Source organism: Scardinius erythrophthalmus (assembly GCF_964197995.2).
Source record: "Scardinius erythrophthalmus genome assembly, chromosome: 12".
NCBI lineage: Eukaryota > Metazoa > Chordata > Actinopteri > Cypriniformes > Leuciscidae > Scardinius > Scardinius erythrophthalmus.
This window is the reverse complement of record NC_138232.1, coordinates 24,598,571-24,610,697: the sequence shown is the minus strand read 5'-3', so window position 1 is coordinate 24,610,697 and position 12,127 is coordinate 24,598,571. Positions and strand designations below refer to the sequence as shown.

The 12,127-nt window shown below is 39.7% G+C and overlaps 1 protein-coding gene across 5 annotated transcripts in view; it reads left to right on the top strand.

The window, feature by feature from the left end:
* Positions 1 to 12,127, top strand: part of LOC308700123 (SEC14-like protein 1) — a 395,381-nt gene that overhangs the window by 317,600 nt on the left and 65,654 nt on the right. For all 5 annotated transcript variants that reach the window (XM_081381509.1, XM_081381510.1, XM_081381513.1 and 2 more), the window contains exons 9-12: positions 3,315 to 3,403; positions 4,352 to 4,422; positions 4,837 to 5,008; positions 6,723 to 6,857. In XM_081381509.1, the coding sequence (XP_081237635.1) occupies positions 3,315 to 3,403; positions 4,352 to 4,422; positions 4,837 to 5,008; positions 6,723 to 6,857 (467 nt within the window). The remainder of the gene's footprint in view (positions 1 to 3,314; positions 3,404 to 4,351; positions 4,423 to 4,836; positions 5,009 to 6,722; positions 6,858 to 12,127) is intronic.

Genomic DNA, 12,127 nt, shown 5'->3' with positions numbered 1-12,127 from the left:
ATTATTATTAGGGGCCAAGCACCTATTGTAATCACTGGTGTTCTTCTTATTCTTCCGTTTCTTCTTCTTCCGCTATGGAAGTCTATGGCAGCCCATAGAACAGCTTGCGGGAAAGATATGAAATTTGGCAAACAGGTAGAGGACAGTCTGAACTGTCCCCATAGCAAATTTAGAGTCTCTAACTCAATCCCTCTAGCGCTACCAACTGTCCTAAGTTGCACTCACTTTTATGCTAATAACTTTTGAACCGTTAGGGCTAGAAACAATTATTTTTTCATCTGATTTCTTGGCTCATGGCAATTCGATTCTTATATCGACCCTGTAAAACATAATTTTCAGTCATGAACATTTTCAGAAAAACTACTTTTTTTTTAACTCCTCCTAGGCCGTTGCTCCAATTTTCACAAAAATAGCCGCTTTCCGACCGGAGGAACCTTTTCACAGTTCCTAGAACTATTGGCTAAAGTACCCGGATGTCTGCGTGTTCGCACCGCAGGAACACTAGGAACGGTTTTAGTTCTAGGAACTCCATTTGGAGGAACTAATTTAGGTCCTACTTCAGAGTAGGGTCTAAACCAGCACTATAGGAACTACCCGTGATGTTAGTGTACGCTGATTGACCGAACGCACGCAGAACACCAGCACCTGCCATTTTTAAAACAGCTAGAATGTAAACACACAGATTATAGCCTATATATTTACTCCAGAAACTAACTATACAAACATGGAAAACAGTGATAGATGGGTCTCTAAACCGTTATGCTGAAGAGAAAATCCAACGCAACTTTGAGGGGACCAAGCCAAGCATGATTATGTTTATCTGCCCAGCTAGCAACACTGGACATCAACCACACGGCATAGGCTAATAACCTTTTTTTCATATACTGTCTACTTTCTATAACAGTTCTATCTAATAACATATTAAACAGTACTGTTAGACAGATCGCTAACTAATAAACACAGAGAATGCAAGCATTGTTTGCTCTGGCGTTCTCAGCGCCGCCAAAATAAAGGTCCGTCGCGCCGTCAAAATAAAAGTCACCGTGCTTGCGTCACTCCCTTACCCCTCCTACCAGTTCCTATGGCCACTTGGCCAGTGCAAACGCAAACAGCAAAACCAAGTTTGGGGGAGAGTAGTTGTTAGAACTGTTTAGAAGTGGACAGTTCTTAGAACTAAATTCCTGTAACTACTTGGTCGGAAAGCGGCTAATGTAACCTGATCATCTTCAAACTGTACAGACAAAAAGATATGGAATTCAAGTCGATTCGTCAAACCGTTCTCGAATAAAGCATGAACAAATTCATAGAATTCCATAGAATTACAATACAGATTGTTTTAAATCAGCTTTAAAGTGATATCAGGAAAATAATGCAACAAAAAGTGTGTTTCTGCTCTAAAGCAGAAAAGAAAATAGTGTCATAGTTCAGCTTAAGTTCAGTGATGGTTCAAAGTGAGAAAGTGAGGCTATATGTCCGCAACGCTTTAGCGTATTCTGACCAAACTTGGTGTGTGTAATGACAACCGTGAACTGAGGCTACCTGCACAGTTTCAGCACAGTGCCACCTAGTGGTCGGCAGATATGAACAACGGAAAATGGAATATTTTTGCAAATATTGCAAGCATGTGTCTTCAGGACCATGCCCTGATGGTACTCAAACAGTTTTGGAGCAGTCAAGTCAGCTTAATTTATATAGCGCTTTTAACAATATAAATTGTTTCAAAGCAGCTTTACAGTGATAATAGGAGATTAAAGTAACCGAGATTGTTTTGGATTTACAGCAGCTCTAGAATAAAGTTATTGTCCAGCTAAAGTTAGTTTTTGATTGATTCACTTCTGTTGCAAAGATCATTAGTTATTAACTTAAGGGCCGCTTAACTGAAAACAGAAAACGTTTAATGTGTTCTAGCCGCTCAATTGCACGATACAGTTTTTGGTGGCTCGAGAACGCAAACTTTGAAATAGGTTTCAAGGTGCAAGTTTTAAATTTTTTTTGAAAAATGTTATCTCCGTGTAAACTTCGGAGGTTGTATTGCGTGAAGCTGCCTCCTTGTGATTTCTGACTTATAACAAAAAACAAAACAATGTCTAAAAGCTGCTATGTGACAAGGGTGTACATGAAACAAGCTATATAACCCAGAACTAAGTTTTAAGTTTTTCAGAACTAATCGTCTGTATCCACTTTTGTGTCCTTAAACGTTTTTTGGGGTCGGCTGCTTGTAAAAACTTAGTTCTGGGTTTTTAAGCTTGTTTGCTGTACACCCTGTCACATAGCAGCTTTTAGACATTGTTTTGTTTTTGTATAAGTCAGAAATCACAAGTAGGCAGCTTCACACAATACAAAGTCGATGGATCGATCAATGGATGAACCTTTCAGTCAGGTATGTGACTTAAAGGGAAATACAAGAAAGAATATGAGGACAAAATATATATTGCTCATGTCTTTGTGACAAGTATTCACTGAGTTTTGTTTGTTTAGAGACGTGCTCCAGAAAAAAAAGTTCACGGAGAGGCAGAGAGCACACCCTGCTTGTTTTCTTGATTTTACAAAAGCAAAATGTTTTGTTTTAATTGTAAGTGGACACATACAAAAGTAGACCTTTTTCATTTTCAGATGATGTATTTCTTTTGTCTGTATGACCATAAATTGAGTATTTTAAGTCTAATTTGCTACTATTTGAAGAAAATCCAGCGAAACGTGGTGGTGCGTTTGTCCCTAATTCTAAACAGATCATTGCGCAAACGATATATATATATATATATATAAGTTGTGTAGTGTGAACTATATTTATTTATTTTATTTTTTTCCGCCAATTTTGTCCCGCCGTCCATTTTCAAATAGACAATGCGCCATTGGAATGCGCCATTTCCCATTCCACTTCTTGCACATGTTTTCGTGACAAAATGTGGTTTTGGGACCGGATTAGAGTCGTTGGGTGACAGAGTTGTTGTCAGCTCGTGTATTGTGTAACCCCCTGTTGCAGATCATTTACGTAGTGTCACATAGTGTGAACACAACGACTTTAAGACTCCAAAGCAAGTCATGTAGTCTAAACATCACAGCGATCTGCCGACGTTTAAAGTTGTGTAGTGTGAACTAGGCATAAGGGGACCTACAAGATAGCTCCACTAACAGAGAATGCATTTACCTGTGAGAAGTGCAAGACAGAACTTGTTTGCACTTGTTTATACATTTTTACAGTTACATTTTTCAGCAGAACATGTCATGGTGTTGTGGTTTGGCACTATATGATGGTGATGTAGTAGGGTGTATTGTATTTCCACATTCTTAAACACTTGTGTTTCTTTCTATAGATGGCCGGCCTCTGTACATCCTACGCCTAGGACATATGGACACTAAAGGACTGGTTCGAGCACTTGGAGAAGAATCCCTCCTTAGACATGTTAGAGATTCAATAACCAAAATTTTTCTTTACTACATTCAGAAGCATAATATTGTATTTTTAACTCCACTACATTTCATAAAAACATGTAGTTCCTTATTATTTTGAACTGAAGAAATCTTTACCTGCCCTGAGACGAGATAGCGCTGTCCGATTGGTAAATTAGCTGATTCTTCAAATAACCTGTTAAATTGGTTTGCAAATCCTACTGAATGATTCATTTGAGAATTGGGCTGATCCGTTTGCATTTGTTCTCGAATCAACAACTCACTGATTCAAATTATCCAGTCAGAGCAAATCTCTAGTTAACAATTCAGTGAATTCACAAATCTTCCCCGCTGCTGTAGCAGTTTCAAATTATATTAAACTAGTATGTTTGCATAGCGTTCTTCTTAAAATTTTAACACATTTTGCCCTATGTGACGTCTGTTTTTATATTATGTTTATATTTGTCAACAGATTTTGTTTTTCCTAATTTTTATATACTATGTTATATTTTGTTATTCTTACTTACACGCATGAGTTATTAGTAATTATTAGTATTAATTATCAGTGTATGACAAGTTTTGGTAGTAAAATAAAGTTTTCTTACTTTCAGATCAGTACTGAACTGTATCCTATTTAAGCTCTATCTGTGTGTCAAGAACATTATATCCCCACCTCAACCTCAGCAGTAGAATGTACTGTATATGAGAGTATATAAAATTGCAAAATAAATAAATATACATCAATCAGTACTTTTTAATTTTAATACTCAAGCACATTAAAAATCAAGTACTTTTGTGCTTTTACTTAAGTAAAATTAAAAAGGAGTTCTTAATGCTAGAGTAATATTTCATTAGGATATCTGTACTTTTACTCATGTACTTGATTTGTGTACTTCGTCCACCACTAATTCAATTCATATGAATACATATGAACAAAATAACAACAAATGCGAATGTTTAGGTGCTGTCTATCAATGAAGAGGGTCTGCGACGCTGCGAGGAGAACACTAAAGTCTTTGGTCGGCCAATTAGGTACTGACAGTACTGACACATTTGCCCTCCGTAACCATAAAGTTACTATTAAAATATTTGACATTTATACCATGCAGCTAAGGTCCTTACAGCCTACATTACAATAACAAATTAACCAAAACCCACAAATACACTGACCAAGCAAACAAATGACAAACAATTGGATAAAAATTATGAACAATTTCTCTGCCTTTCCTACCAAATTACCATTTATTATTTATTGAAAGCACTTTATCCTGCTCTCTCTGCATGCACACACACTGTACAGACAGACAAACACTTGCTGACCGAAACATAAATGTACAAATATTTGTTGTCAGCGGTGCCCTGCAATTGTCTTTTTAGTTCACAAATGAAAAGCTAAGTGACATTTTTCAGTAGTGAGGTGGTTATTCACATTTTCTCATTCTGTAGCTGCTGGACATGTTTGGTTGATCTTGAGGGGCTCAATATGAGGCATCTGTGGCGCCCTGGAGTCAAAGCTCTGCTGAGGATTATTGAGGTAGTGGAGGCCAATTACCCTGAGACTCTAGGCCGTCTGCTCATCCTCAGAGCTCCCAGAGTTTTTCCTGTCTTGTGGACGCTGGTGAGGGACAGCACTGTTTGCTTTTGCTTCTTCTCTTCTCAACTAGAGATGGGGGATGGTCTTTTAACATGACATCAGGGACCTACACTGCGACCAAAATGGTCGCATATGCGACCTTTTGAAATGCCGTTGCGACCCTAATTTTTAATGGGTCACAAATGTATCACTGATTATTTTTGTACCTATGTTTTAGGCAATATGCTATGATTTACTATGAACATTCATTAAAACAGAAATGTGTATTTTAAGAATACGTTTTATAACGTGCTCTGAGCATTCAACACATCAAGTTGGCTTCAGCCCCGTGACCGTTACTTAGATTAAAACGTACCATTGTATCAGCGCTGCGCGAGCTTTCTCTCTCTCATAAACATGGACGCGCGCACAGAGAGAGAGAAGATAATTGTAAAATGAAAATTGACGGGCTATAGTTTAAAATTTGTTCTTGCTTGTTTTTTTTTCTGTCAAAATGTCAGAAAGCATTTTGTATTATCCATCCATCGTTTTTAAAATTCGTTAAATGACGGACGTACTGTTAACACAGCCCTCGTTATATGTCGGATTCGTCTAACTTATACTTGACATTATTTTTAGAATAAGTGATTCGTTATGCTATTATTGGACTCCTGTCTATTCATTGTCAACTGTTTTCTATAAATATGTTTGTATTGGCTAACATTTATGCATGACATTTATGCAGCTAATGCGTGTCCTGTTTAAAATGTGCAATGTTCAAACGCAAAGACAGCACGTAAGAAATAGAAGCCCTTTCCCCGGTATCATATTTGGATATTGGAATAATAAATTAAGTAGCCTATCTTAATTGTACACGATGTTCCTGTTTTTTGTTTTTGTTTTGTTTTTTACTGTTTAGGGGTTTCTTAATTTTAGACAAGTTGACCAGCACACATTAAATGCAATGCAATGCAATACAATGCATGTGTGTCTTATGTGTGACATATTTTAGACACAGGTAAAGGTGTCCAATATCAGTCATTTCTAAAGTAAAAAAAAAAAAAAAAGTGTTTTGGAAAATATCTCTTTATTTGATTATCAGTAAATTTGTTTTCTATACAGAGATATCGGTATCGGCCATAACAGCAATATTAATATTGTTTATTATCGGTATCGGCCACAATTTTCACATCGGTGCATCGCTAAGAGTTCAGGAGTCCCCATCTGTGCCCATCTGTGCTAACCACAGCATGTTGAAATCCATTTTGCACTTTATTGTGTACTGTATTTTCTATCGCAGTAAATCTATCCCAACCAATGTTAAAGAAAACAAAAACAAGAAGGCATGTGGTTTAAAAGATGGAAAGTAAAATAAAAAACACATCTGTATGCAATATAGTTTCATTATTGTTCATTATTATCCAGAGCGGCTTACTATAAATAATTTGTGCGACCAAATCATGTTTTGCGCCAGTAACTGAAAAAGTTAGTAGCGCAAGTTCCACCAGTGGAAAAGGTTAGTGTAGTTCCCTGTGACATGAATGCCAAATTTATTTGTTCATGTTAAGTACTGTGCCTTATCAACCCCCCCCCCCCCCCCCATATACACAGTCCTAATATGAAAATAATTGCTCGAAGTAATAGCCTCTCATTTAGAAAGTAAATGAGTCACCTGGTTATTCGTAGCATGAGTTAACCCAAAAGGAAGCATATTATGTATCTATTAACTGTGCTTTCCTCCTACCATCTGTGTTTACAGGTGAGCCCTTTCATTGATGAGAATACACGAAAGAAGTTTCTGATCTATGCGGGAAATGACTACCAGGGCCCTGGTGGTCTTGTAGACTACATTGATAAAGAGATCATCCCTGACTTCCTTGGAGGAGAGTGTATGGTATGTAGTTTTTTTTCCTTATGGTTTACGAGTGAATGGTACCTATTCAGCCCTGTTTGCTCCCACTAAGGGTGTCTTCAAACTTGTAGTTCGGTTCGCTTGGTTTGTTTGGTCTGGACGAAAAAAAAAACCTTTAGTCCTGGTCCGCTTAGCGTTCACACTAGCATTTTTCACACCAAACCTAAAGGGATAGGTACATGTTCACAACCTGATTGGCCGGCTTTCATTACGTATTTTTCGTGATGGAACTTACTGAACATCCAGAACAATGCTGTGTGCTGGGCATATGATGGTATTTTGACTAGCTGAGAACTTGTGAAGAGATGTGTAAGAACAAATGTGTAAAGGACTCAAAAAAGCAGCAGGAGTCCCTCCGTCACACACACACAAACGACGATCTGCTGTGTACTGAACTGTGATGGGCATCATCGTGACTATAACGAGAGAAAAAAGGTATGTTTGAGCATTCTGTCCTTTTTAGGGTCAAATGAACCTCACTAACAAAGTGTTGTACAGTTTTCTTTCATCCAAGCAGAAACCAGGAGACGTTGGGTTCAAGCAGAAGTTGTGTCTTTATTGAGAACTTCGCGTTGCGTTGCATTGCTGCAGTTCAGTCCAACAGTCTGACTAACGTAACTTTACATGGTTTCTTTATAGGCATTTCAGTGGGCTGTCCTTAAAGGTGCTGAACTTACACACAGCCTTTAGGGATGACAATAGAGGCAATTACCCCAACTGAGATAATTGTACCTACCCGAATTGTATAAACAACACATGGTCACGAGAACTAAGACTTTGTAACTTTCACACATAGTTCAACTCTTAGTAGGAAGATTAAAGACTTCCCCAAATGGTATAAACAACACATTGTCACGAGAACTAAGACTATGTAACATTCACACACAGTTCAACTCTTAGTTTTCTTATGTGATGTTATGTAAGGGAGTAGGATCAGCAGATCTAAAACATATTTAAAATAGATTCTTATAATTTGTTATTCTTCAGTCCCCGGTTTGAGAGTTATTAAAAACTCTCACAAAATACAAATTTATACACTTAAAAGTTCATTCTTGTAACTTGAAAAAGTTACAGACACATAGCATGATCTGTGTTGTTCATCTGTAATTGCATGTTGACACAGAAACAAACATGCAATTAGGGTCCGTGAAGTTCTTACGGGTAATATTCTTTTATGGTTGGACCAGTCATTTCCTTGTGCTTGAAGTGAGTCATTTGTTGAATGAAACACTTGATACTGAGGACGCATACGTAGAACGCCAGTAGGAGAAATAACAGCAGAATTGCTATTTCTTTAATCCACAGCCAGGGTTTAACAATCAGGTTTCCGAACCATGAAGAATTGTCTTCAGTCATCTTGTGTAATTTTGTTGAAAGATCAAGAATGTCTTGTTGGATTTTGTTCAAGTTCTCTGTTGGATCCATTAACCCGGTGCAGCACTCAGGGCCGATAATGGTGCAGGCTCCTCCTTGCGTTGCAAGAATGTAATCCAAGGCCACTCGGTTCTGTAAGATCATTATCTTGTGTGAAGCTAGAGTGTCTGTGATGTTACCCAGGGCCAAAGCCGTATCGTTGGCCAATTTCTGTACAGAATCCGACAGGCTTCTGACTTGATCAAGAGCCTGCATGACACCATACGATGGGATTAAGGCTCCAAGAGTTCTTGACCACCATGTTTGAACACAAGTGAGTCCTGGAATGCAGCCATCTTTGTTGGTAGAAGGAGCTGAATAATGTAACTGTGGAGAGCTTGGGGTGGAGTGTGTATTTTCTTTGATAGCTGGCAGAACATACACCAGGGTGCACCTGCCGTTGAATTGGCTGGGTAGGATGCTGTAGACAGAAGTTCCACATAACCAAAAAGTGCCAGTTGGTGGAGGAATCATACACCACTGATTTATTGCAAAAAGTTTCGGTAGGGAAGGGTTCCTGGAGAAACACTCATTTAAGTCATTTTCCTGTTTCTCTTCTTTAGTATTAACGTACACATGGGATTCATCTGTTCCTCTTTCAATCACAAAACTGCAACATTCACAAGGAATTTCACCCAGTGGAGTCGATGCTGGAGCATAATTTTCCATGCACCAGTGGAACATCATTGGCAGGAGTAGATCTAACATGATAGTAGCTGAAGTTAGGTTGCAGGATGGTAGTCCAGGAATGCAACACTGAGAAGCTGGAGGAATGGTTACGTTGTGACATGTATCCTTGTTGTATAATCTATCGAATAAGGTACACGTGTCACATTTGGAGATAGGGTGTGCAACCCATGGGATTCCGGCTCCTACTGAAGGTGCATGTGGCATGCAAACGTTCTTTCCAGCAAACAAGGCATTTCTTGACATTTTCATCAGCTCTAAGAATATGTTGTTTCTGGGGTCTACACTATGTCCATGATGGTTAGGATTAAGGCAATCTTGATCATGTTGCTGGATGACTGAAGTTCCCGTAGTTGAGTCTCTGTGTTGTGTATTTTTCTTCTGTGTTGGTTGTAGTCTCTGCAGTTGGTCTAGTTGTTTTCTGGAGGTTGGGTCTTCATATGCAGGTGTGTAGGTCAGTGCATATGGTTCTCAGGATAACCGTCAAGTGGTATCTGCACAGAGTTAGGAAAGAAAAACAAAAGAGAACAACTGCAACAGACCAGTATTCGTTGTAAAGACTGCAAACATTAGGGTTGTATCCTCTGTTCAATCTGAGTCTGCTAATTGTGGTTCCTTCTTTCCCTATTTCTTAATTCATGAGACACCTAAAAGGAACATTGAGGTGAGGATGGACTATGGTTGGGAAGGGCCTATAAGGGAATCTTCACCGCAGGGTTGGCCCCCGAAAGCCTGTTGCTTCCGGTTCTTCCCCGGGGCTCCTCACTGGTCCATGTGTCCTATCCTATCCCTGTAGGGGGAGGAACCACTTTGCAATGTGACACATGAGTCCATGTTTTCTTTCCCTGGCACAACACTGCAGCTGCTGTAATCAACATTACTTGATGTGGTCCGTGCCACTTAGGTTCTAACGGCTTGTGTCTGAATGATTTTATCATGACCCACTGACCTGGGATGATTGTGTGTCCACCCTCTGGTGGAGTCTGCCAACATGACTCAACTCTCTCTCTGGCACTCTGTACTGCCTTTGTAAGGTGTTCACAGTAATAAATCAGGGCATCTGAGGCAATGTAAACATCAGTATTTCTAAGATCAATCACACCTGGCATCTGCATTGGGCGTCCTGTAATAATCTCATGAGGGCTCAGTCCTACTGATCTGTTAGGTGACGCTCTCATACTACACAGTACAGCTGGCAGCGCTTCAACCCATGATACTCCTTCCTGATGCATTTTGCTTAGCCTGGTTTTGATTGTTCTGTTTGCCCGTTCAACCTGTCCTGATGCTTGTGGCCTGTAGGGGCAGTGAAGATTCCACTTAAACTTCAACATTTTAGATACTTCTTTAACTACCTGTCCTGTGAAGTGTGTACCCTGATCTGAGTCATTGCAATCTGGTAATCCCCATCTGGGAATGAAATCAGTGACAAGACATTTAGCAGTATGTGCAGCGGTAGCACGCACTGTTGGATAAGCTTCTACCCATCTTGAGAATGTGTCTATTATTACCAAAACGTCAGTTTTTCCCTTACAAGGGGGCAACGAGATGTAATCAACTTGCAAGTGACGAAATGGTCCTGGTGGAGCTGGGGTATGTGCTGCTGGTGTAATGGCTGCTGGTACATCATTATTTTTCTGACATGTAACCCACCTCTTGACTGTTTCTGTGGCTACATTTCTGAATTTTGGATTCCACCATTGATTTGAGAACCTGTGATTCATCGTTGCTGGACCACTGTGACCCAAATTGTGTATTTGTTGAGCCAAATATGGCAGCAGTGATTCGGGAGCAACATACTTTCCCCCTTTGGTCCAGCAGCCGGAAGAATCCACAGTGGCTCCTTTATCTAACCATGTCCATGCTTCATATAAAGGAACGTCTTTGTACAGATCAATTCAATTCAATTCAATAAATTTATTGCCATGTCAACAAGTTGATAGGAATTTGTCTTGGTACAACTCTCAGACATGAATAACCTAAAAAGACAAACATCATAATACAAAATAAACAGACAATGTTCACCAACAATACCCAGCAAACACTAGGACATTAGACCAAAACCCCGCAGAAAAAAGACAATACCCCTCGGCAGAAAGAGTGCACAGTGCATACAGTTAATAGAGTGCTGCTAGCAGTCAGTGCAAGTTCAGATGTCTGATAGCCAGAGGGTAAGTGCTGTCTCTGAAACGTGATGTGGACGTCTTAATGCTCCTATATCTTCTTCCTGATGGAAGAAGATTAAAGAGATGGTGAGCAGGGTGAGAGTGGTCCGCTATGATGTTTTTAGCCTTTCGGATTATTCTGGAAGAGAAAAGTGAAGAAAGTGAGGGGAGACTACAGCCTATAATTTTTGATGCTCTGCGTACTACTCTTTCCATCCTAGTTTTGTCCTGAGCGGTTGTGTGACCCGAACCAGACAAGCATGGAAAAAGTAAGCATGCTTTCAATAGTTGACCTATAAAAGTGGGTCATGGCAACTCGGCTGACTCTAAACTTTTGGAGCTGCTGCAGAAAGTGGAGTCGCTGGTGAGCTTTACTGATCTTAAAATTAGTGTTGAGCTCCCATGATAAGGATTCCTGGATTGTGGTCCCAAGGAACTGGAAGGAAGTGACCCTCTCCACCTCCACCCCATTAATGGAAAGCGTAGGGAGGGGACTAGGGGTCCTTCTAAAATCCACTACCAGTTCCTTGGTTTTTGAGATGTTAAGAATCAGGTTATAGCTTTCGCACCATTTCACCAGCCCCTCCACTTCTCTGCGGTAGTCAGACTCATCACCGTTAGTAATAAGACCAACTACAGAGGTATCGTCAGCAAACTTAATCAACAAGACTGAACTGGTGTGTGATTGACAGAATTGTGTGTATAAAGAGTACAGAAGTGGAGAAAGGACGCAGCCCTGAGGGGCGCCAGTGTTCAAAACCTTTGACTGTGAGACGTAATCACCCATTTTAACCACCTGCTTCCTATCACATAGAAAGTTGAAAATCCATTTGCAAAGTGATTTGCAAAGATCAATGATTGATTCAGGGGGCAGAGTTGTCTTCTGTGCTGTACTACCTGAACACACTTGTACAGTTACATAGGAACAAGCCTGTTTAGCTGCTACATCTGCAAGAGCATTACCTTTAGCTTCTGTAGTGTTAGTTGTAA